General features: G+C 37.3%; 1 protein-coding gene and 3 pseudogenes across 3 annotated transcripts; 2 read left to right on the forward strand and 2 right to left on the reverse strand.

The window, feature by feature from the left end:
* Positions 1–1,562: 1,562 nt before the first annotated feature.
* LOC143637206 (RAP domain-containing protein, chloroplastic-like) lies at positions 1,563–3,545 on the forward strand (annotated as a pseudogene). Its single transcript, XR_013154388.1, has 3 exons — positions 1,563–3,079; positions 3,163–3,245; positions 3,317–3,545. The product of XR_013154388.1 is annotated as an RAP domain-containing protein, chloroplastic-like (transcript).
* An 8,167-nt stretch (positions 3,546–11,712) lies between these two features.
* On the reverse strand, positions 11,713–14,331 carry LOC143637242 (putative late blight resistance protein homolog R1B-14; annotated as a pseudogene).
* Positions 14,332–16,697: 2,366 nt separating this feature from the next.
* LOC143637227 (uncharacterized) lies at positions 16,698–24,953 on the reverse strand (annotated as a pseudogene). The gene is made up of 14 exons (XR_013154393.1): positions 24,446–24,953; positions 20,788–20,869; positions 20,648–20,704; positions 20,372–20,427; positions 20,065–20,294; positions 19,917–20,000; positions 19,739–19,813; positions 19,444–19,527; positions 19,265–19,329; positions 19,014–19,182; positions 18,918–18,948; positions 17,919–17,985; positions 17,613–17,727; positions 16,698–17,026 (listed from the first exon to the last, which is right to left on the reverse strand). The product of XR_013154393.1 is annotated as an uncharacterized LOC143637227 (transcript).
* Positions 24,954–26,534: 1,581 nt separating this feature from the next.
* On the forward strand, positions 26,535–26,978 carry LOC143637243 (uncharacterized). Its single transcript, XM_077104683.1, has 2 exons — positions 26,535–26,739; positions 26,818–26,978. Exons 1-2 carry the CDS (start codon positions 26,535–26,537, stop codon positions 26,976–26,978), a joined length of 366 nt encoding a protein of 121 aa, XP_076960798.1.
* Positions 26,979–27,419: the final 441 nt, after the last annotated feature.

The following is a 27,419-nucleotide window of genomic DNA, read 5'->3' on the forward strand; positions in this document are numbered from 1 at the left end:
TTATATCATGATGTAGTTTTTATTGATATATCTTTTTGGCTTCATGATTTAAGTTTGAAAGATGTTTTAAATTGACATTTTACTTTTTTTGTTGTTGTATGTTATTTTGTTTTAATAAAAAAACAAAAATGTAATACCTTTTAATGAATGTAAAAATATTGTTCTTATAAATATTACACTATCACTTTATTATTATTATTATTATTATTATTATTGTTGTTGTTGTTGTTGTTGTTATTATTATTCTTATTATTATTATTATTATCATTGTTGCTATATATAGTTATATACAATTTTCACGCCTGTGATACATAGGTTTACTAGCCATTGGAAGACACTGAAATTTTATATTATTGTTTGAGTCTTCGTCTCCAATTCTTCCAACGTTATAGAAAGACATTTTCTAATATGGGACAACATTTTGTTATAAAAATCATTTTTAGACACATAAAATGTATAATAATATCGGTATGAATGTTTTGTTTTAAAATAAATCAAACACCAAGATTTGGTTTGCAAATTATAATTTATAATTAATAGTGTATAAATATATTAAAAGCTTATTATAAAAGTCATAAATAAAAATCATTATATAATATAACTTAATTTACGTATTACATGTAATATTTTTATACTTTTATTATAACTTTCATCTGTGTGTAACACGAGTTTTCATTATTAAACATGTTATTATTTTTATGGTATATTTAATTTGGATGATATTGTTTTTTTAAAATTTCAGGTGGTGAAGCAAAATGAGTATCTTTTGTTAGAATATTTGAAGAAGTTGATGGTGATTTAATATGAAAGAAAATGTTTAGGTATTTTGTTGTTTTGGTGTAAACTAACTCATTGTAACTTTAAACTTTTGACATTGTAAATGGTTATCGTTTTAGTCCGAAAGTTGAAGAAGTTTTGTGTTGCTTGAATTTGTTGTTTTAATTTATTATGTTTGTTGACATGTTTTTCCATGCGTGTGGGCCTATACCCTAATTTTAATTATTTAAACCCAAGAGAAAACCTTTTAAGTATTTTCACCAAGAAATTAAATTGTAACTAATCTTGAAGAAAGCCTTGCCTTACATATAGAAAAATGTTAGTTTGACTGACTGCCAATAGTGATAAATGTTCCAATAGTGATAAATGTTAAGGGTCTGGCAGCACACAACGTTATCTTAATAAGTTTCTCTCGAACTCACTCCGTCGAAGACAAATCTCTCTCACGGTTGGTCTCCTATTTCAATTTGATCCTTGTTTCCTACATTACATATATCATCCATCAGTATTTGTTGAATGAAACCAAACTAAAATTACCCATTAATAAAACCCTCAAATAAATTGCTGTTTTTTAAGATGCACATAAGATGTTTGTGAAAATGTTTCACTGTTTTTATGTGCAGTCTATATTCTGTTTGAGTGAAGTTGTAGTTTAACCGTCGAAGCCTAATCGCCTATATTAAGTTCACCAGTTTCGGGCTTTAACTCCGTCGTGCCCATACAGTTCAGTGATTCGGTTTTTTCTTTCCCTAATCAAAGCCCATACCATCTGACTTGCTATTATGTTGGTGTTCACATGAATAAAGATTTTCGGGTTATAAAAGTGGTTGATGATGATGATAATGCCGCTGATGAATCTAATTTGGATTGGAAAGGGGAATTTCTAGGAGAGATCGACCCTAATCCTCTAAACAAGAAAACACAAAAAGAAAGATCCGAATAACCGACTCCACAGATTGGTGTGTAAGAACAAGGAAGTCTGCACTCAGGTCTATTCAAACCCGAGGATTGACCAGTGCGATGGAACAGCTTGTGAAACGTAAAACCAAGAAAAAGAAGAAGAAATCGGTTCTCAACAAGAAAAATTTGGATTTTGAATCTGATGCTGAAGAAGTTGAACTTAATATTGAAAACTTTATGGACGATGTAGATGAACTTAAAGCACGTATGAGTAATCTAGCAGGCGGGATGTTTCTAGAAAAGAAGGAGAAAACCAGGGAAGCGTTTGTTGAGAAGCTATCTCAGTTCTCGGTTAGTGGAGCAACCGACCGAATGAAAGAGGTCAACTTGAACAGAGATATAGTGGAAGCACAGACTGCAGAGGAAGTATTGGAGGTGACATCAGAGATGATAATCGCGGTCGGGAAAGGTTTGAGTCCCTCACCTCTATCTCCATTAAATCTCGCCACCGCGGTCCATCGTATCGCTAAGAATATGGAGAAAGTGTCAATGACCCGAACTCACCGGCTTGCGTTTTCACGGCGACGAGAGATGTGTATGATTATAGGCATGGCCATGATGGTTCTTCCGGAATGTTCTGCTCAAGGCGTGTCAAATATCGCGTGGGCCCTGTCCAAGATCGGGGGTGAGCTTCTTTATGTGTCCGAGATGGATCGGGTGGCAGAGGTGGCGTTGACCAAGGTTGACCAGTTCAACTCACAAAATGTTGCTAGTATTGCTGGCGCGTTTGCATCTATGCAGCATGCTGCACCGGACCTGTTTCAAGAATTGTCAAAACGGGCTTCCGTTATTATTCATACTTTCCAAGAACAAGAACTTGCTCAACTGTTATGGGCTTTTGCTTCTTTATATGAGCGTGTGGGCCCATTATTTGCATCTCTTGATGATGTGGCACCCGTTCTTAATTTCAATAGGGATCAACTTGGAAACATATCGTGGTCGTGTGCGGTTCTTGGTCAGATGGACCGAGTCTTCTTTTCCAATATCTGGACAACGTTGACTCGATTTGAGGATGAACGTATACTCGAGCAGTATCGGGAGGATATTATGTTTGCTACTCAGGTGCAGTTAGTGACCCAGTGTCTGAAACTCGAATACCCGCATTTGGATTTGTGTCTTAAAAGTGAGATTGAGGAGAAAGTTATTCGGGCTGGAAGGACGTCACGGTTTAATCAAAAGATTACATCTTCATTTCAGAAAGAAGTCGCTCGGCTTCTTGTGGGCACCGGTCTTGATTGGACACGTGAGTATGTTGTGGACGGGTACACGTTGGATGCTGCTTTGGTTGATCTAAAAGTTGCTCTGGAGATTGACGGGCCATCACATTTTTCAAGAAATTTAGGTTCTTTGTATTGCTTGGATCTTTTTCGTTATGTTAACTATCGGTATTTGTTATAAACCAGAAATTCATTTTTTTGTACACAGGAAAGCCGTTAGGACATACGGTGTTGAAAAGACGGTACCTTGAAGCTGCTGGTTGGAAGCTTGTATCGGTGTCTCACCAGAAAGTGAGTTTTTTCAACATGGTTTAGGGTTTAAGGGTAATTATGTTTAATTTGATTTATTTTGTTTTGTGTAGTGGGATGAGCTTCAAGGGAGTCATGAGCAGTTGGACTATCTTAGAGAAATTCTACAAGGTCACACCAATCCGCAACAGGTGTATTAAACCATGAATTGGTTTCTATTTATAGCAAGTATATGTGTAGTGGCTTTATGTTAATGGGAAATCAGACATTTGGAATTTATATGGCAAGTCTATTATTAATTTCATATTATAAGGTAGTTATGAAGTTAAATTTCTTTCATTCGGTTCCAGTGGGATGTATGTGTGGATATATATCAATATATGTATATGAAACATAGTTTATTACATTTCCAAACAAGAAGTTTTTTAATCTTGCAATAAGAGTAGCCATTGTATGAGTGAGATAGTCTCTCTCATATACAGGCAGCGCAGACCCACTGGGGCAAAGACGAACCCTTGTTGTGACATTACGTCACACGACTATGTCAAAGTCTTGTGTTGTCAAATGGATTGTAACCACATTATATTCATGGGACTTAAGTAAGGTCATGAGTTGAATTTTTTCTTTTTTTATGGTAAACTGAGGTTTAACTTCAAAATAATGATTGTGGCAAAAAATGATGACTTTGAAAAAAAGTCATATAGGGTTGACCAAATTGCACTATCTATGTTACAAGCCAAATAGAAGAACTCAACCCAAAAGACTAGTTTGATAGGTGGGGGAACTCATTTGGCTTATAACCCCACATCAGTTGCCCATACAACCGATGTGGGACAAGTCACATACCTTGCAATGGTTTCAGTTCCTAACAGTTAAAAATTTCATATGAATAGTGATCAACCTTGTTTTGGTAAAGTTTGCGATTAACAGTAGCTGCAGAATGTTCTGTGTATTTGAACCGTGCTCCAACTTTTTTCTCAACAAGTTCTTCAACATTTAGCAAAACAAACTACCATGTTCAAAAAAAGAAAATAGATGCAAGATTCACCGTACATTTTTAAGCTTGTACTAAAAGGGATTTTGTATTTATACTTTTAACACATTTACTCAATTAGCGTAGTTAACATATATGTGATGCATACTGTCACCTAAAAAGACAATACAGAAGGCCTAGAGAAAGGATCTAGTCATATGTTTGGATTATACATTGAGGTTTTAACGCTTACTGCTTTTCACACTGTGATTAATGTTTTGAAAAATACTTGGGGACCTTTTTCTGATAAACGAACAACCAGATGCGAGTAATATTATAAACAAGTTTACAAAACGAATCCAGTCTTATTTTGGATTATACATGAAACTATTCCTTAGCTGGAATTTTTTTTAAATTGTACAAAGTGGCGGATCTAGACGAGAATCTCATGGGTAACGTTCAACTTTTTTTTTGTTACCGTATTTCATGTTGGACCGATCTAATTCCCGACCCAATTGCGAGTTATGTAATGGGTTGGGTAAGGCCCCTATCACAAGCAGGTGATTCTGGACAGATTCAGTTTTATCTAGTCAAGCTGGATTAGATTAGTTTATTTCAAATTCAAGTTTAGATATAGATTACTTTGAATTTAAATCTGATAAGGGATTTGAACCTAGCTAGGGGATTGGCTAGGTATATAAACATTGTAATCAAGTTTTTGAGTAATTTTTCTTGATCAATAACACGATGGTAGTTGTGGAATTCGTCCTTGTGATATCGATTCATTATGTGATTTCATACAATGTAAGCAAAAATTTTTTAACCGCATTTTATACCATAACTGAATAATTTTTTTACCGTATTTCATATAATAATATTTTTTTTTTTTGAAATTGGTGTTGGATCGATATCATTATTTTTTCTTGGAATCTTCGTTTAAAAAGATTGGTAATAAGACTTTGTCGTTTCATCTTCCAAGCTCCCTAATTTTCGAATAAACAAAATTTAAACTATAAACTCATAATCAATTTCAATTTACATATAAACCCTAAATCCTAATCAATTCCAACTTACATTATTCAAATATCCAATAAACCATAATCAATCATTCAAATATTCAATTGCCCATGAGCAATTCCAAATTAACAATTTATATAAACAAATTAAACAATTACAATTTTAGATAAAATTAGAATAATGCCTAAATTGAACATATATAAGTCGAACCGTGGAAGAGGGACTAAGAAATCACCGACCGTTGGCTACTCGGTTGCAGCATGGAGGTCCGGTGACCGGAGGATGGCAGCAAGGGGTCGAGGCGGTCTGGGATGTATTAACACAAATGCAACAGTATCAATTTCCGCCACTTAGTTTAAACAAGTAGAATATTCTAGATTAAATACATAGTCAAGGTTGTTGTATTTTCCATATATCTTTCCTTGATTGTCTCCTGTAATCGAGGATCTCTCTCTATTTGTACTCCATGTATTTTGTGAATAGTATATGAAAAACATTTATCATCTCATGGTAATCAGAGCTTAAAAACTCCTACGAGTCATATCAGTCGATCCTACCTATCCTACTCCTTCTTTGTCAATGGCTTCCTCAAACACCATTATCACCATCACTGCTTACACCCACTTCAACATCAAACTCACTGCCTAAAATTTTACCGTCTGGAGACGCCATGTGCAATCCACTCTCATTAGTCTTAACCTTGACGACTTTATCACCAGTGCTAATCCGGCTCCACCAAAGACTGTTACGGACAAGGAAACAGTCAAAGCCAACCCTGAGTATGCAACCTGGTTTCGTCAGGATCAGGTCATATTCAGTGCAATTCTCGGATCGTGTTCCGATGAAATCCAACCGCTCATTGCATCGGCTTCCACCGCCAAAGAAGCTTGGGACAGGTTAACCTCTTCTTTTGCAAGCAAATCACGTTCCAGAATCATCTCTTTGAAATCTAAACTTGCGAAGAACCCCAAGGGAACCAGGCCTATTGCCGCATTTCTTCAACGAGATGCGTTCCATTGCCGATGAATTGGCTCTTGTTCAGAGTCCGGTTGATGAAGAGGATCTTATGGTTCATATTCTCACCCAACTTGGTGAGGAGTACACTTCCATTGCTGCTGCACTTAAGGTACGAGAAACCCCGGTCTCATATCCGGAACTCTTTGATAAGCTTGTGGACTTTGAACGATCATTGACACTGGCAGAATCTGTTACTCCAATCATTGCTACTGCAAATGCGACCCAAAGACAACATGCTCGTACTTTGTTCCGTGACTCGCAAACGCGGAATACCCGGGCTCAGTCGTCTTCTTCATCCCAGCGGCCATCTCGATAGAACAAATTTCAACCAGGTTCCTCCGGTAATCGGACCAATCAAATCTGCAATTTTTGTAACATCTCGGGTCACGACACACGTGACTGCAGGAAGCTTGCTAGATTTCTGAAAGAGAATCAAATTGTCTTCAACAATTCCTCATCAAATCCCATTACCAGTGCTGTCACTTCCGCTCCGGGCTCTCAGATGTGGATGATGGACAGCGGTGCCTCGCATCACCTCTCTTCATGTCCGGCCACACTCTCATATGTTTCAGAATATGGTGGTCCCGACGAAATTGTTCTTGGTGATGGTACGGGTCTCTCTATTTCTCATATTGGTTCAACTCAATTTTCCACCAAAACCAAACCTTTATCTTTACCCGATATTTTATGTGTTCCCAACATGCGTACTAATTTAATTTCAGTCGCTAAACTATGTCGTACTAATCATGCTTCCGTTGAATTCTTTCCATTTTATTTTTTTGTGAAGGATCTCAAAACGGGGGCGCCCATCATGCGGGGGGAGAACATCAATGATGTTTACTACCTCAATCGGTTGTCTTCACTTCCACAAGTTAACGCAACAACATCCGTATCACCACTCCAATGGCATCATCGACTTGGACATCCTTGTTTTCGTACTTTTCAATTTCTTTGTAAAGACCTTGGTCTTAGTTTTAAGTCTTTGTCATGTTCTACTTTGCATTGTCAATCGTGTGCTATTAATAAATGTCATAAGTTGCCACTTGGACCGAATTCATTTGTTGCTAATAAACCATTACAACTTCTCTATTCGGATCTATGGGGGCCGGTGGAACAATCTATTGATGGGTTTAAATATTATGTTGTGTTTGTGGACTACTACTCTAAATATGTGTGGCTTTATCCTATCAAACGCAAATCCGATGTGTCCATCATTTTTCCCCAATTCAAACTACTTGTGGAAAAATTCTTTCAAACCAACATCATATCCCTCTTTACCAACAATGGTGGAGAATATATTGGTCTTTTACCTTTTCTCCAATCCATGGGGATCTCTCATTACACCACTCCCCCGCATACCCCTGAACAAAATGGAATCGTTGAGCGCCGTCACCGGCACATTGTGGAAACCGGCCTCGCCTTGCTACATTATGCCGGTTTACCACTTTCCTTTTGGTCTAATGCGTTCCAAACCGCGGTTTATCTGATTAATCGCCTTCCGACACCAATTCTTCAATCCAAATCGCCATATCAAATGCTTTATCGTGTGTCACCTAATTATAAAAAGCTTAAAACATTTGGTTGCTTATGCTACCCATGGCTTAAACCTTACGCCACTTCCAAACTACAACCCCACTCCCAACCATGCATCTTCCTAGGTTACTTGACGTCCAAATCAGCTTACAAATGTCTAGATTCACGAGCCAATCGTCTTTATCATTCTAGACATGTAGCCTTTGTAGAGGATACGTTCCCGTCTAAAGGAAACTCTTCAAAACCGTACCCACTTCCCACTATAAATGAATGTTTCTCTACATTTAATGCTCCATCACCACCTTTGCATGCTTCCCCTACAAATTCATCTAACCCCACTCAACCAGTACATTTGCATGTGGTAACACCCTCACATGCAGACTCCTCACTACCCACCACCTTACCATGTCATGAACCAACAACTCCACTTTCCACCTCAAATTCACCATTCCCTAGTTCTGATCATTCAGCCATCATTCCTAATTCCCAATCGCCTAACTCGTCTTCCACCTCAACCTCCACAAATTCGGATACCACCTCACCCCACCCTGCCTCATCGGCGACTACCTCTTCCATGGAAGCGCAACCGTCTCCATCCTCTTTTCCGCCTAGAAATAGGAAACCCAATTCAAAATATTACAATTCTCACTTTGTTAATACCACCACTGTTCATCCTATACCTCAATCTCTTGAACCCAATACCTACCTTCAAGCATCTAAAGACCCGCTTTGACGTAAGGCCATGGATGATGAGTACAACGCCCTACTTCGAAATCAAACATGGGAACTTGTTGCTCCATCCTCTCGACAACCGATTGGATGTAAGTGGGTTTTCCGCATCAAATGCCATCCCGATGGTAGCGTTGACAAGTATAAGGCACGTCTCGTTGCAAAGGGTTTTTTGCAAGAATACGGTAAAGATTATTTTGACACTTTTAGTCCGGTTACCAAGCCCGTTACTATACGCACGGTGCTTGCTATTTCCTTATCGCGGGGATGGTCTTTACGTCAATTAGACGTTAATAATGCGTTTTTACATGGACACTTACAAGAGGAGGTTTACATGGTACAACCTCCTGGCTATGTTCACCCACAATTACCGAATCATGTTTGCAAACTGCGCCGATCTCTGTACGGTCTTAAACAGGCACCACGTGCATGGTATATGGCTCTTATTAGTTGATTTTGGGTTCACCAAATCTCATGCAGATGCCTCGCTTTTTATCTACAATCGCAATGGTATCATGTGCTATTTTTTAGTTTATGTTGATGATATTCTTTTAGCAAGCAACAACAATGAGTTCATGAATGACTTTGTTCACAGTCTTGCATCTCGGTTTTCAGTAAAAGACCTGGGATATCCTAGTCATTTTTTGGGAGTGGAAATTATACCCACTACACATGGTTTGTTTCTATCTCAGTATAGGCATATACATGATCTTCTAATCTTGCATCGCATGGATGGGGCAAAATCGGTTCAAACTCCATTATGTTCATCTCAAGTCTTGATGCCCGAAGATGGTACTCCAAAAGTAGACCCGACACCGTATCGTAAACTTGTGGGGTCTCTTCAGTATCTTGCTTTCACGCGACCGAATATTTCTTTTGCTGTTAACAAGCTAGCACAATTCATGCATCAACCTACTCAAACGCATTGGCAAGCTCTCAAGCGCTTGCTTTTTTATCTCAAAGGAACAGTTTATCATGGCTTGTTTTTGAAAAGGAAATCTCCCTTAGAGCTTACCGCCTTTTCCGACTCTGATTGGGGAGGTGTCACTACAGCTGGTCGTTCTACCACGGCTTACATTCTTTATCTCGGTAGCAATATCATCTCTTGGAAATCTGCACGCCAAAAGTCGGTCTCTCGATCGTCCACTGAAGCGGAATATAAAGCACTTGCTAATGCTGCCGCCGAGCTCGCGTGGGTAGAAAATCTCCTCAAAGAACTTGGTCTTCCCGTGAATGTGTCACCTAGACTCTATTGTGACAACACCGGAGCGACTTACTTGTGTGCTAATCCCGTGTATCACTCGCGCATGAAACATGTGGCTTTAGATTATCATTTCGTTCGTGAAAAGGTTGTAGCTGGCACCCTACGAGTTCATCACATCAATTCAACAATTCAACTAGCTGATGCTCTTACAAAACCTTTGTCTAGAGCTCCGTTTTTAAAGTTACGGTCCAAGATTGGTGTTTCCGACGGAACCTCCATCTTGCGGGGGCGTATTAACACAAATGCAACAATATCAATTCCCGCCACTTAGTTTAAACAAGTAGAATATTCTAGATTAAATACATAGTCAAGGTTGTTGTATTTTCCATATATCTTTCCTTGATTGTCTCCTGTAATCGAGGATCTCTCTCTATTTGTACTCCATGTATTTTGTGAATAGTATATGAAAAACATTTATCATCTCAGGATGGACAGTGGCTGAATGAAACTTCGCTTTGTTGAATGTTGATGTCTGGTATAAACCAAACATCCCAGCATAAGGGAACAACAACGAACAATTGTTTTATATGGTTTGGGCTTTAATTTTGTTGGGCTTTAAACTTTAGTTGGACTTTAATTAGTTTTAGTTTTTAATTTGGTTGAGTTTTAAACAAAAATGGGTAACGTTATATATTTTCATGGGCAGCGAAATACAAAAACCACAAAAAAAAAAACTAATGACGAAAAGTTGAGGGGTAGTAGAGGCTACCCTACATATTATAATGTTAATTCTTGTGAAACTCGAAAACTTTTACCAAATTGTGTGATGACCATCCTGCCCCTACATCAACAATTAACAACCCATGATCTTCATGGACTTCCATTAATAAAATGGCCTCATTAGGTTGAATTGACAATGTGTACACCACAAACAGGTCAACTTTGACCAAAAGTCAAATATGACCGGAATAAAGAGTTGACCCAGAAAAGTTAACCAGTGCCGCTAAAGAAAAAGCCTTAGTTGTTTGCATAATAAGAGACAAACATGAGATAACTTAACCAGTGGTGATTGTTCAGACAATATATATGATGAATGATTGTTAGCGCGTAATAAAATTACATTTTTTAATTAAATACAATTTTTAGCACCAAATAAAACAGCATGCATTGAAATGGTTAAAAAGCAGCACTAAATAAAACAGCATGCCACAGCAGAATATGGTTAAAAAGCAACATTACCAAAGTTTGCCACATGCTTTAAAATTTGAAAATTATATATACAACGGTTTCTAATTAATGTCCAGTTTGAGTTGAGTTGACCCGCAAGCATACCATTAAAATAATGATCTTAATACCATTTGACGTGTTTTCTTTTTAACTTCAGTTTTTTTTTTTTACCCATCTTCCATAATACTCTCAAATATGATTAGAAGTAATAATAATTCATGTTTAGAACACAAAAAATCTAATACTTTTCTAACAAACAATCACATAAATGATATTATCAATATTATGACCCGACCCGTTTTGATCAGTATCAACCTGGCCCATCTTCCCACTTCTATTAAAAGGAACTTACTACTCAACATAGATATATATAAACATCTGGCCCGTCCCGTACATAAAATAAACAAAAGAACGTTAACAATCTATTATAATAAGTTGTGAACTCACACAACTAACCTCCAACATCAGGATCAAATGTGCTGTTCAGCGATAAATAATATCTCCAGATGGTAGGCCCGTGCCGTTAGTGGTTGGGATGCGCAGTGATCCACACCACGGTATATAAAATATTAAGCATTATGATCATGGTATATGCAGCAGATATGATTAAGAAAACAACCTTATTGAGATCTTTGACATTGAATATGAAAATATACAAGTTTGATTTATGGACTCACATTCTACAAATTTACGTTAATTGGAATACTCGATGACAGTTATATACAAAATTATGGAGTCCAACGGCTCACTGTGCTGTTCATCATCTAATTTACTGTTCACTGTCTGATTACAGAGTCAGATTAAAATCTTTATAATGGGACGGCGCGAATCTTTAGGTCGTAGTTTCCCATATCTTGTTGGTCTTGTTGAATTCTTCTAACACATTCACCGACAGAATGCTTACAGTACTTGATTTTAATAATCTCAAGTGTTGGTATGTCCCCAATTTCAAGGGGGGTCTCTACCAGATCGTGGCAGTAGAAAATTTCTAATTGTTTGAGACACGGGAGGCTTGTGCCATAGGCTTCCCAGTGTTTGATATCTAACTCGCAAAGTCTCAAGAATTTTAGCTGTGAAAACTCCTGACCATCTGTGTTCCAGCAGCTTCCCTCAAACGCATTGTTTCTTAGTTTTAGAACCTGGAGATTAGGTAAGGACTGAACGATTGACATATCACCCCACGGTAGATTGCACCCAACTAGTTTAAGTGTTTTCAATGTCGCTGAGAACGTAATGCGGTTCGTTCCATCATGCACGGGAGAACGCCACAAACTGAGCCTTTCAAGGTAGATGAAAGATTGGAAGTCATTGTACTTATAGCTTTTATTAATGCATGAAAGTGTCTAGATGCACGGAAAATACTTTGGGAAATTACGCGCATCATCATCCCACAACAACAAAGGTGAAATAGTCTGCAAATTCATTGGTTTTTCAATGGAACCTAGAACAATGTGCTGATCCTGGCACAACAAATGCCTCAAATTTACCAAGTCTGATATGTTACTCGGCAGATCAACACCGGAATCACTTGAACTGTAAATGAGGGTTTGAAGGTTCCATAAATTGCATATTGCAGATGGGAAATCATCTGATGCATTCCAAATTGCAAGATACCTCAAGTGAACTAGCAACTCGATGCCCTAGGGAAAATCCCATAATTGAAAGCTTTGTATATCTAACACCCTGAGTAGCACAAAGGAACGGAAGTACTTTGCAATGTCATCAATCAAGGATGGGATATAACTAAAGCACAATACGGATCGACGGTTTTGGGTGGACGGATGACTTACGTCTGGATCATATGTGTTAATGAACATACGAACTGGCTTATATGGTGGTGTGATGGCATTCGAGGACAATATTAGCCTTTCTCTTTCAAGGATGAATCGTTCTTCCTTGGCTTTTTTCAGGCATAGCTCCCTCACAAGATCATGCACTTTAAAAGCTTTGACACTTCCATTTGACTTCTTTCTTTCTGCTACAATTACAAGATTTCTGTCGGTTAGATCCATAAGGTAACCCTCTGCAGTATCCTCCAAGCTTTTATCTCCGTCTTCTTGAATAAACCCCTCAGCCACCCACAACTGGATCAACCTTTGTACTTGGAACTTGTGGTCTTTTGGGAAGCCACCAAGGTAAAGAAAGCACTCTCTCAAGTGAAGAGGAAGATGACTGTAACTTAAACCTAATGTTTCCAAACATTCATTCTCCCCACCAACGATGTATGAACCGGTCCTCTCAGCAATTTCCACCCAAAACTTTTCACTCCATGCTTCTTTTGCTATGAGACCTGCAATGACAACCACCGCAAGTGGTAATCCTTGGCAATTCTCTACTATTTGCATTCCAGGTTTGATTGACCATTCAGGGAACTCATTCCCATGAAACACCTTCCGACACAACAGCTCCCAACCTTTCTCTTTGTTTAAATATCCCAAGTGATGAATGAGTCCGTCTGAACTTGCATGCATAGCAACTTCAGTTACGCGACTGGTGAGCAGAATTCGACTTCCTTTGTTTTCATGGGGGAAAAATAATTTCAGGTTACCCCATGTTTCTACGTGCAAAATATCATCAATTACAATTAAATATCTATTACCCATTAGGTTTTTATGCACCAATTCACGAAGTTGCGAGTCACTATACATTTCATAGAATTCACAAGCATTTCCACAGAGTTGAGACTCACCGGCCTTTTTAAAGTCTAGGCTTACACCAATGGATTCTAGAATCTGAGTCAACGCAGCTCGCTTATCATATGTTTGAGAAACATTGACCCACACACGGACATCAAAATAATACTTAACATAATCATCACTAAATACTTTGGTTGCGAGTGTAGTCTTGCCTATTCCACCCATACCAACAATAGAGACAACATCTGCCTTCTTTGGATAATCCGCAACAAGTTTATCTATTATCAGCTTTGCCTCACAACCAAGCCCCACCACGATCTCATCCAATAATTTCTTCGATCCTGAGGTGATGGGAGTTTTAGCAGGAGAAAATTGATTATCTGTTCTTTCGGATGAATTCATCTTCATGCTATCGGTTCTCATACTCATGAATTCCACCTGGATAGACTTGAATGCTCTCCTAACGTCATCAAGATTTAGAGAGGGACTAAATTCCTTAAATGCATTCCGAATGTGAACACCGGACAGAAACATATCAACGATATACTGCGCCTCTTCTGCTACGTCTTCGAATCTTTTCTTAAGATCATTAACCTTTTCAAGGTGGTCTTGATGTTGTTGGTGGATGACACCAATGGTTTGAATCATAGAGTCAAGCTCATCATAGAGAAGCTGGAAGTGAGGCCTCTGACATATAATAATTTCAGGGTGCTGACTGTTGATGAATGGAATATTGTCGTTGCAGCTAATGAGCTGCTTCAACTTCTCCATCAACATCTGGATAATACCCATGAGAGATCTGGATTGATTGTGGAAATGAGAATAGAATAATTTGCTTTACTTGCTTTTTCAAAAGGTGATACAACAAACAAAGTGGAAGAGTGAGTGGAGAAAGAAAGAAAATTTTTTGAATTTTAAATGCATACCCACATTTAGACGTGCACAAAAAAACCGGTTTCGGAACCTAACTGGTGGAACCGAACCGGAACCGGTTCCAGTTCCAACCCGGTTGGAACAATACCCGGTTTGGGTATTTTTGTACCCGAAAATCGTACCCGGTTCTCCTATTTGTATGTCAGTACCAGTTCCAACCCGGTTCCTACCCGGTTCTTAATTGGAACCGGTTCGGTTCGTACCCGGAAAAACCGGTTCCGACGGGTTTTTTTTGAAGGGTCAAACAAAAGTCAAACTAGCCGTTGGAACCGGTTCCAACGGTAATATAGCCGTTGGAACCGGTTTTTTAGACACCAATTAGCCGTTGGAACCGGTTCCAACGGTAATATAGCCGTTGGAACCGGTTTTTGAGACAATAGATCCGTTGGAACCGGTTCCAACGGTAATATAGCCGTTGGAACCGGTTTTTGATGCCCAAACCTATATATAACTTGTTTCCATTAAAAACTAACTATTACAAACCTATATATAACTTGTTTCCTATATTTAAAAACTAACTATTACAAACATTATTAAAACATTACAAACATTATTAAAACATAAACGATACTAAACATAACAATTAAAACATAAAAAACAAAGTCCGTCGTTTTAATCCGGGAATACTTATTTTTGGGTTGTAGAGCCGGACGACTCTTCCACTTCCGTTTTTTTAGCTTCCAATCTTCTTTTCTCTCGACAATACTTATTCGTATGTTTTCGTAATGTCGAGTTGGACCCTGCTTTAAGAAACTTCGAGCAATATTTGCAACGTGCCAACTCATGTGAGTCGGTCATGAGACACAAATCGTAATGAACCCAAACATCGGGGCATCTTGTTGTTTCGATCACCATAACAACGTCATCATTGGTTGCCATTTGTTGTCGGTTTAAGGTTAATTGTGGTTTGGAGTGTGTTTTATAGTTTTGGAAGTGGTTTAACAAGTAAACAAACAAACCTTGCTATTCATAGTAAGAAAATAACCTATTTATAGTTAAAAAACCGGTTCCAACGGTCAAAAACGGCTATATAGCCGTTGGAACCGGTTCCTAACGGCTCATATTTTTAAATTTCAAAAAAAACCGGTGGAACCGGTTTTTACGTAAAAACCGGTTCCGGTTCATACCCTACCCGGTTCTTAAAAGTTCGCATATCTGGGCATCGGTTCGGGTCGGGAACCGAACCGGTTCTTGATTGGAACCGGTGCCATTTTACAACCCGGTGTGAAAAAACCGGTTTGGAACCGGTTCGGGTTTTCCATTTGAACCCGATTTGTGCACCTCTACCCACATTCACATATACAAATGTTTATACATTCAATTCTAGATAACGAAGCAGATAAATGCATGGTAGTAACTGCTTTACTTGAAGGCTTTAAACTTCACAAAAAATCAACCAACCTAACTTGGGCATTACAAGCCTTGTGTGTGATTTTCAAGTCTGAATTTCATATAACATTCTCATACAAAATAACATGAAATTCTGTAAATTGTGGTTTATTATTGAAAATAATGATTTTCATTAACTAATGAGAACTATGATTCTTACTTTAAAATTTGATTGTAAATTGCACACAAAATCCTTTTCTAATCTACAATGAAAAGATAGATTTTTGATGCATGCTGCTATCTAGAACAATATTGCGTCTTAGGGTGGTGGGAGTGTCCTTCCCATCATCTCCTCCATCCCTAAAGTCGATGGGTATGGATCAGTGGGGGTCACCCACTGATCTGACGTGGCACCCCCTCCCTCGCATGAGACCCTTTGAACGCCACCCACCTCATCATCATTTCATTACTGTCACTCACCATGCTCACGCTCCTCATTTGGAGAGAGAATAAAAAAAATGCTTTTCATTTTCTGTCTCTTTTAATTATTTATGTTATTAAATAATATAACAACAAACAATGATGGAGAATGAGAGGAATGAACCATAACACGAGTTGAGGGGTGAAGTTGAATAATGGATGAAAAGCTGACATGGCACAAACGTGACAAATGAGAGGGAATGGCTCAAATGAGCAACGTCATTCAACAATGGAAATACCCATCATTCACCCCAATTCATCATTCAACCATTAAATTGTAGAGAGAGAGCGGAACATGAATGACCGCCACCCCGTTCGTTTACCCTTAGGTACCAAAAAAAAAATCACAGTTGGCTTAAGGATGACACAACTGTGTTAAAAAGATAATGCAGAAATTAAAAAACAAATAGTACATAAACCATAATGACAATCTCAGCAGAATATGGTTAAAAAGCAGCATTACGAAATTTTGCTACATGTTTTGAAAATTATACATCCAATAGTTTCTTTAAAACACAAATACCTGCAACTGCTCAGTAAGTATCAAACTTTCTTCTATTACACACTTCAAAGCCCATCTAAAGTACCATAAAAAATATTCTAATATTGTTCAGTTTTAAAAACTCAAACCTAGACAACAACCTCAGCATGATCCTGCAAATTTGGGTTCCCAACAGTTGTGTCCAAGGTTTACAAACATCCCCTAGATGCTGTCGGGAAACTTGGCCTCGTAACTTTGTGGCACCTGTAGGAATAATTTATAAGCAAAATCGGTGGCTGATGTAAGGTGTATAGAATTCGAATATATATAGCAAAAATTCATGTGTGCATGTTGAATTTTTTGTTGATGTTATCATGGTTGTGAAAAAAGAATTCGTTAGACTTGCAATGACTGAATTAAAATCCAGTCTATCTCGGTTGACCTACTCATGAAAACATTTTTAACCGATTCATTTTTTATCCATCCATTGTCAACGACCATATTTTATCTATCGTATTTGACCAGCCTAATTTTTATCTTATCTATTTTGACAGACTCATTTATTATCTATCCATTTTAATCAACCCAAATTTTGCCCCGTACTAAAATTCTTGGATCCCTGAGCATAGCTATGCTCATATTGAATAAATCCCTTACCCAAAATATTGCAATGTTTCTATTAATATAAAAATCTTAGCATGCATATTAACGGTTTGGGTACCTTTTAGCTTCACTTTTTGATTTTGCCAATCTGACCCGTTCCAAAATCAATTTTTGTCACATTTCTAATCTAAGAGTAGAAAATATTTATTGAAGGGCATTTTAGCCATTTGACTAAATAGAGATATACCATAAATGAGGCGGTGATCATCTTTCCAGCAAACCATCTCCCATGAAGTGCGCGTTGAGCAGCCACTGCAGATTGCGTGTTCTCAAAACGCAAATAAACAAGCCCAGCACTATTCCTGTTAATCAAAAGCGTGTAAAACCTTAGAATACGCAAACCATATAATTAATAATAGTAGTAAACCAACAAAACAGCAGCCAAAATGATAGGTCAAACAAGTCGAGTCAGGTGGGGTTGACCCACATAACCTGACCCGCTTTGATCAGTATCAACCCGATCAGCTTGCCACCTTTATAAAGATAAACTTACTTCTCAACATAGATGTGCCTCAGTTGTCCATGTTTTGAGCATTCTGATTGTACATCTTCCTTAATATCTATACTATATATAAAGCATGAGTTAGGGACCTCTTAAATTTTAAGAGGTACCAAACTCAATGCTTAATATACAACATATGATGCATAAAAATTATAGAAATTAAGGGTAATTAAGTCTTTACATCTTTTTTTCTTTTAACATAAACTTACAACTTTAGTCCCTCAACTTCATTACCTTTTTTGTAAAGTTTAATAATAGTTACACAAATGCCTCCTAAATCAAAACCAACTACCCCACGACTTTTTAACGGCCATAACTTTTTCACACGTTAATGTTTTTTTAAAAAAAGTACATCATAAAAATGAGCATTTTATTCTCTTTGATTTGAGTATGATATTGCTATAATTTTTTTAGTTTTAAAACGTTAACATGTACGCGCTTACGATTTAGAACCGAGTAACAGGTTGAGTCGGGCGAGCTCAGGTCATTTGTAAAAGTACAATAGGGTCGGAATGAGTCAATACAAAAAAATGGTCAATTTGGTTCAGGTTCAAGTTGAAAGGGGCCAGGTCAGAACGATATCGACTCAGAACAGGTTTGGGGCCAAAACGGATTGGTTTAGAAAAATGATGTATTTCAAATTAATGTATATTTAATGTTTGCCTTTTGATTTTCGTTACAAGTTACGCAGATACCATTGTTTAAATATACCGGGCCCGATAAATATGTGTCCAGTCCCACGTAGCACCCTACACTGTTAATCACAATGAATTACACGCGTGGTGTTGGTTAAGCATGTTCCAATGTCAGTAACGTGCATTCCCGCCGGGTTACGCGTGTTCAATATTTGATAACACGCAACTGGCTTTGCACGAGTTACGAGGTCCAATTTTAGGATACGTGTGCACTGTCACTAGGTGACGTATGTACCGACATGGACTATGCGTTCACTGTGGAGTTGCGCGCGCCCCCGCTGCATCGTGCGGGCACCCAGCTAGTCTAGATCAAAATCTGGCTCCTCCTGTATATAAAATTACTATTACAAAATCATTGCCAGAAAGTAAGATGAGAAATTGCAAAACTAACCTCTAACTCAGGATCAAACATGTTGTTCAACAACAAACATTCACTAGGGACACCGATGCTTTCTATTGATGGAACAGTGACAGGTGGCACAGGCATTGATGCAATGGCAGGAACTCCAGATGGTAGGCCAGTGCCATTACTGGTTGGTAGGCCCAGTGATCCAACACCACTATAATAAAAACATTAAACATATTACAATAATAATATATGATTAAGAAAACAACACTAAAGAGTTAAGTTTCATGTTGCACCTTGTTGTGGTTCCACTACGATCTAACTTCTGCATGAGAAGTGCCCGAGAACGTGCATTTAGAGCCTGAAAATACATAGATAAAAGCAGAAATTATAAGCGCAGAGTTCCATAGCGTTAACAGTTTTTATTAATATTATTATAAAAGTTTGAAAGGACAAAGAACAGTTTGGTACTAACCAAGCCGCCTCCATCGTCATCATCAAAATCACCAGGATTAACACCTGTTTCTTGCATTCCAGGTTGATCAGTAATGGCGGACACCTGTGTATAGTTATATTTATTACAACATAAATTGCAGTATGTCAATACAAAACTACCTTAGAAGTTAAAATCATGTCTCGATATCTCCAAAATAAATCAACCAACAAAAAAATATTTTATAGATTCCAAAATATACATCTTAGATATATATGCAACTATTATGCCAAAATGACAGCTCAGCATTTGACTTAGTGAACTACAAGAATTGTACCTTCATCATTCGACCTGCAATCTCCAGCTGTCCGTTCAAACTTTGTGCAGCCTTGGCATCTTCAAGTCTTGCAAACTTACAAAAAAAAGTGCCCAATCAGTAAGTTTGACCAGAACTGATTGCACTTTAAATAATAATCAGCATGGCAAGGGTAAAAGATATAGTGAACGAAGTTCACCTGAATAAAACCAAAACCTTTACAATTCCCGCTCTCATCAGTAGGTAACTGCACCAGCTCTACAGTCCCAAATGATTCAAATACCTGAACAGAAGTTGAGTATTAGTAAAAAGAAAACTGTAATAGTATATTATTAATATTTACAAACCTGACGAAGTTGATCTTCCTTCATATTGTAATGCAGATTGCCAACATACAACTTTCTTGCACCGCCAGTTGCGCCTGCAACACCTGCGGCTCCACCAGCGGTTGCAGTAGACTGTACAAGGTTTTTTTTCAGCTTCTGATGGTTTGACCATCACAGGATGACCAAGCAGAGGTTGACCCGAGAGTGCTATTGCCATAGGGACAGACATTGCATCATAAAATTCAATATACCTAAAAGTGTTTAGGTTAGAACATGTACCAATGAACTTATGCAAGCTATTTGATTATCATAAAGCGGAAAAACATACCCGACTCCTTTTGAGCGTCTTGAGTTACGGTCCATAATAAGACGCACATCTCGAACCTGAAATCATAAATGAGTATATCAGCAACGATTATAAAAAGAACAAGAACCCAACATGCATCATGAATCCTTGTTTACATAAATCCACAAAATGAAAAAACCAAGTTTCACTTTTCACTGTTTTTAACAATGTTAAACTGAGATTGCATCAATTTCATAAACAAACCCAAATCAAGTACAAAACGAAACACAAAGAAGGAAATAGATATATAGAACTAACCTTGCCAGCCCTTGAGAAGAACTCATAAACATCTCTTTCATCGGCTTTTAGAGATATCTGTGTATTTTATAAGAATGTGAAATTAGCAACATAACAGTTGATGAAACAAAAAACCTGTTAACAGAAGCATGTTTTATTACCTGATACGCAAAGACTGTACGTTGATCTCGTTCTGGATCAACCTCTGGCTCTACAGGTCCTTCCTTCTTGTCTTTATATCGCCTGCAAAATACAGCATTTTAATTATAAACCCACAGATTAAGTTCTTCAGAAAAACAAGTACTAAAGTTTAAGGAGTGAAATTGCAGCTGCTGAAGTTAAAAGAACCAACCTGGAGAACAAAGTAACAATTACAATAACGGCAAAGATATCACTCAAACCATGTATTATCCAATTTTAGGCGACAATGAAGAATATTTGTGTACCTTTCCTAATAAACCTAAGCATACTTGATCATCAGTTGATATTATTGGCAGAATGACATAATAATACTAGTAAATCAAAGGGAATAAACCTGCTAGCAATAACCGTCTCATGATTAGACAATTATCCAAAAGTAAAGACACAAACATATCCAAAAGCTTGTTTAAATATTACTCACTTGATTCTCTTCTATTCAAGAAAATAAAAGACTGAATAAGCAGATCTAAAGCACCTATGATCAGTTCTAAGGCATAAAAATAAAACGTGTTAGTGAAAAACTAATAATCAATACTCCAATAAGATATGTGCCACTTGAACAATGTATGATTTTCCATTGAGACACTACCGGTTGTATTAGACCTGTAATGATTATATTAATTACTATATATATGTATATAACACGTGGCAACAGATATATCCTGTAAGGCTGTAAAAGACAAATGGCTCTTGTAGAAAAATGAACTGATATCCACAACCAAAAGCTTCTGTACTCCCACAACAGCATTTCTGCAACAGATAAGATGTAAAATAAGATGATGCTGGTTTAAAGGTGGAGGATAATGAAAATCATAACATGACATCATCATCGTCACCCTGCCAAAAGGGCCACCCTCTATCTTCAATTTCAAGCTTTTATTTTGGAATCCAAAATGCCTAAGTGGCAATGTTTAAACCCATGACCTGAATTCCTGAGCCTGAGGATTGCTCTAGCACATCTGCGAGTTCCCAGAATCTAGTGTTCAATATTCTATTCTTGAAAACAAATGTTTAATATTCATAACTCTGAGAAATTAAGAGATCTCGAGTATCTATGTTATTGTCAAAAAATTAATGTTGCTGCTAGCAAAATACCATCAAGGCTCAAGTAGCTGAGGAATAATACAAATCAGTGAAAAAAACAACAAATATAGCTGTTTTTCAATAGGAGAGGAATATCATTGCTACTGAATAACTATGACGCACTAGAAGTTGTTAACATTCCTATAATCTGCCATCCGTGAAGTAGAGAACATCATAACCTTAAAGAAAATAGACACTCAATTATTATTCTTTATTGTGAACTCTTAACTATGACGCATTTGAAATTGTTAGCATTCCTACAAACTCACCGAGAGCTTCATAACATTAAAGAAAATAAACTCAATTAGGATTCTTTACATCAGATAAATTGCAAAGCCAATCGCTGAAGGTTAAAGCATAATTATTCCCATGTAATCTAGCCTACTTGGTGTTAAAATATAGCAGCATAGTTAAGCTAGATCTTTAACTTGGCGCCCTTTTCATCAATGTTGGCCTACTCACATAATTAAGTTCTAGGTAATTAAAGACGCAAAGGGCTCGCATGTCATCTAATCGCGAAAAAAGCGCACACCGAGACAAAAAAAGATGCAATAATAAAACATATATATATATATAGGGTTTGGATCAAATACAAATGAAATTAACGTGCTAAACATGAGAATCAAGTAGAGTAATTATATATACAAATAGAGTAATTATCATAGAGTAATTATATAATTACTCTACTTGATTCTCACGTTTAGCACGTTAATTCCATTTGTACGTTAACCTTCCCCTATATATATATATGTATATATATATATATATATATATATAGGCATAAAAACCTGATAACTTAATACTATTATACATATATAACAAAATCTTTTTAAAATATCTTTAATAAATATTAAGAATAGTTAATATTCTAAAATTTATACATATATATAGGATTAGGTTCATTACAAAACTCCTAAATAATTTAAGAACTTTAGAAACTCTTTGCAGCCATCATTTTTTGAAATTTTCCTATATATTAATATTATTCTTTGAGTGTAGCTGTATCACTTATTATATTTATATCTACAATTACACTTACGAAAATTAGTTTATACACATTACTAAATTTTTTACACGTGTAAATTTGCTATTACTTATATATCTAATATGTTTATTTACACGTGTGTAAACCTGTGATTCATATAAGTAATCACAAATGTAAATATAAAATATAATAAAACTACTCTCAAATAATGTTAATAAATAAAAATATTTTAAAATGCTTGGTTGTTAAGAGTTCTAGATGAAAACAGATAAATTTACATTACGCATAAAAAATTTTGGACGAAAACGGGTAAATTACACTACTGAGCAAAAAAACGAGTAAAACACACCATAAAATAAGTTAGTGTTTTATAGGAAGTGTAAGAAAGCCTAAAAATAAAACACACTACACACCGCGCTTCTTTTTCCGTAAAATAAAACACACCGCGCATTTTTAACTAGATTTGATCTCAACCTAGATCTAATGGCCCTATCAATTGTTTGAGACTTCTTAGTAAACACTCCCTTCTTACTCCTAACTCCACCCTCTAAAAAAATAAAATAAGAAAAGTAATATATATATATATATATTGAAGATAACCATTTGAGCTACAAATCTATCTTTTAAAACAGTTTTATTGAACTTGAAAAAAGATTATTGGGCCAGCCCAATCCACAAGTAAACCTTAAAAGGTGAATATTAGGGCTTCTTCTTTTGCTGCCTATCAGCAGACCCTCTAGTCCAGACTCTAAATTTACTTTGCTGTCATCCCCATCTGCTTAACCTTCGGTTCTCTCCTCTCCATTAGTCTTCTGCTCTTCCAAGAATCAAATCTTTTAAACCATGTTCCTCTCTATCTCCTCTCCCTTCAGATTATTACAAATAAGTGCAGACCCAACGGTTAAAACGGGAAATGAAAAAAGAGAGAGAGAAACTATGGGACTCCAATCGCTCGCCAGAAGCCATGCATGTCTGAGACGCTTTGACTCGCCTCGCCCGAGCACCTAGACACACAACTTGTGTGCTTTTGACTACATAGACCCTCGGTGCTTTCTATTTATCAAAAGCCCAACGAATAGGTATTATGTTACCAACTGATACCTGCATGAAGCTCGGGATGAGCTCAAATGAAACTTAATTGCCTGATTTGAAGGCTACTAAGAGTTAAAATAAAGCAAAAAATCACTCAGATACAATAAATGCATTACAAGATAAATTGACATGTGCCTATTTATTGTCAGGTGCTCACTATAACATTAACAGATACTTCCTACCAGAAAGCTTTTGTCTGTCTAGTATCTAGCACTCTAGCCATATAAGCATAAAGATTATCCGAAACATTAATTAATCTATACCTTTTCCCGAGAGCTAGACTAGACAATATAACAATGCAGTCCTTGTCAATACAGCTGCATAAAAACTTGACTTTGCACTATTGAGTATAAAGTAACTAGACAATTGAACTAACCAACTTTGGTAGCATAAAATGTGTAGATAACAAGCAACGGCAACAAAGATACGTAGAGTACAGAAAATAAACATGAAAATACCTGCTTTCTCGATCAGATTCTCTAGTTTCCCTTTCTTTTTCCTTCTCTTTTTCCCTGTCTCTATCTTTAACCTCTCTATCACGGCTCTTCTCCCTGTCTCGTTCATGTCTCTCTGACCTGCTTCCACTTCGATGTGTCCGATCACGTTCTCTGTCTTTGTCCTTCTCTCTCATGATCACGCCTTCCTCTCGCACGATCCCTCTCCCTGTCTCTGTCTCTATCTCTGTCTCTGTCTCTGTTTCTTGTTTCACGGTTACTCCTATGTCTGTCTCTATCACCGTCCTTTGAAGATGAACGGTGGTGAGAGGATCCCCATTCTTTCTCACGATCACGCAACTCGTCACCAGATTTTGCACGTTTTGATCTTCGATCATCATCGTTCTTATCACTTCTATGTCTAGAGCTGTGCCTGCGTTCTTTGTCTTCTCTTTTAACAGTTTCATCATCTTCATTAGTTTTTTGCTCAGACGACCATTTTCTCTAAGTACTCATATTCATCAAAATCCATTGGACTGTTAGCTAATAGTCTCCAACACTCTTAAAAAATCTTCCTGTTACAATGAAGGTTTTTAAAATCAATCAAGTATATGGTTAATTAATCAATTTTGCAAGAAACTAAAGTCGTTTAAATTAACCTCTTTTAAAAAACTTCAACTCTTTGCAACAAAGTTAAAAAGCTACATCACCGTTATCTTAACAGTTAACCCAATTATATATACAGTTATTTTCACAAACGCACCCTGTTCAAAAAGAGCTAATTTGACCTGAACAGTCAACAGAGTTAAATATAGAGCATCGAGAAATCATTCTTCATGAAAATCTTACCAAAAGAGCCTCTCTTTCTCTTTGATGTTAAATAACCTAATGCAAGTATAACAAGTAGCAATAATCTAATAATAATAATAATAAATTATTTATACCAGGAAAGTAAACATAATCCAACAGTATCAGTTTAACCTACCTAGCATGATTTGAATCCAACACTTAAATTAGATTAAAGCCAATGAATCAAATCAAACTACTAAATAAAAGCATAGCAAACACATATGAAAACAGAAAACAATCAGATACCACAACATTATTATTATTATTATTAATAAAAGAGATTGATTCGAATTCAGATGAAGCGATCTTAAATAAACATGGCATTAATCAACATAGGGCAAAATTAGGGTTTGCAAATGCAAGTTTTAGGATTTAGGTGTTACCTGGACCTGGGGGAATGAATGTATTGTGGTTGCGCTTGTGTTGTGGTTGTGGTTGTTGGAAACCCATTTCTAACCGATATTAACAGTTTGTTAGAACCGATAGGGGTTTTCACACAAGAACCGGCTAACTTCAATAGGTTGATGAGTTTAGTGTTAATAAGATTAATTTTAATAGGTTAAACTGGTTTTTAACCCGACCTAACTGGTTATAAAGATAGTTTTTACACTAAAAACTAGGTTAGGAACCATAGCCGATGCTTGGATATAATCATCTGGACCCTTTGACTAATAACCAGTTACGAATAGTAACCGATACCATCATAACCGATATTTGCACATCTATCAAGGACTCTCTTAGACTGAGGGTAGTGGGGGTGAGGGGTGGGTGCGGTCGCCTACGTGGCTTGCGAACACCGCTACACCCCTCAGGTGAATGCGGGCGCGGCCGGCCGGCGTGGCTGTGGTCGCGGGGCAATATAGCCGTTGGAGGTGAGTTGACTGGTCAACCTTACCGTTGGCCAATCATAAATATTTAGTTTCTTTTTTTTTACCTATAAATGCAAATCCACACTTTCTATAAAAACTCAAACCATACATTCTATCTATCAAAACTTCTATTTATATATTTATAAATGGCATCGTCGTCATCGTCTTCGTCTTCCTATTCTACCGAAGAAGACGAACTCATTTGTCAAGCAGTTCAAACGACGGTAAGCTTTTTGAGAGATCAAAATCGCCCCCGAGCCCCATTGTTCCGCCAACCGTGTATTCGTGATCGAAAGACCGCTAACGAAACTTTGATACGTCACTATTTTAGTCCCAATCCCACATATGGTGAGGATAGTTTTAGAACCCGTTTTCGAATGACTAGACGATTATTCATGCGTCTAGCAAATGACTTGCCGGAGCACTGTGAGTATTTTCAACAAAGGGATGACGCTAGAGGTAAGCCCGGGGTTCACGGCTACTCAAAAAATTACCGCCGCTCTTCGGCAACTAGCGTATGTGTTGGATCGGACATGTTGGACGAGTATCTACAAATGGCTAAAAAGACCGGACGCGATGCGTTTAACCACTTTTGTAGAGGTATATATTTTTTTTACGTTTGTTTATATATTTTTCAAATATTTACATAACTTATATAACTTTAATAATTATATTTAGGGGTCATGTCGCTATACAAGCGGAGATACTTACGTAGACCAACAATGTATGATATACAAAGCATATACGAGGTGCACGGTGAAAAGCATGGTTTCCCCGGGATGCTCGGTAGCCTTGATTGTATGCATGTTGGTTGGGCTATGTGTCCCACTGCTTTGTGAGGTCAATTTCATCGAGGTGATCACCCCGGCCCTACTATTGTACTTGAGGCGGCGGCGTCACAGGATCTTTGGATTTGGCATGCGTTCTTTGGGGTTGCCGGATCTAATAATGACCTCAATGTTATCGATCAGTCACCGATAATCGATGACCTTATCGACGGGGTAGAACCCCCTCAAGCTTTTTTTGCAAATGGAGAACATTTCAAGTACGGGTACTACCTCGTTGATAGTATTTACAACGAATGAGGATACTTGTTCAAGCTTACAATAATGACCTCAATGTTATCGATCAGTCACCGATAATCGATGACCTTATCGACGGGGTAGAACCCCCTCAAGCTTTTTTTGCAAATGGAGAACATTTCAAGTACGGGTACTACCTCGTTGATGGTATTTACAACGAATGAGGATACTTGTTCAAGCTTACACGGCTCCAGTTTC

The sequence above is a fragment of the Bidens hawaiensis genome, unplaced genomic scaffold, assembly GCF_021521415.1.
Source record: "Bidens hawaiensis isolate Kalapana, Puna unplaced genomic scaffold, B.hawaiensis_p1.1 tig00008152_1, whole genome shotgun sequence".
Classification (NCBI taxonomy): Eukaryota; Viridiplantae; Streptophyta; class Magnoliopsida; order Asterales; family Asteraceae; genus Bidens; species Bidens hawaiensis.

Excerpts from the sequence above, each read along its gene's own strand:
- LOC143637243 (XM_077104683.1), top strand. The coding sequence starts at position 26,535 with ATGCGTCTAGCAAATGACTTGCCGGAGCACTGTGAGTATTTTCAACAA. Across the intron at positions 26,740-26,817 it reads GTTTAACCACTTTTGTAGAG|GGGTCATGTCGCTATACAAG; the intron begins GTATATATTTTT and ends AATTATATTTAG.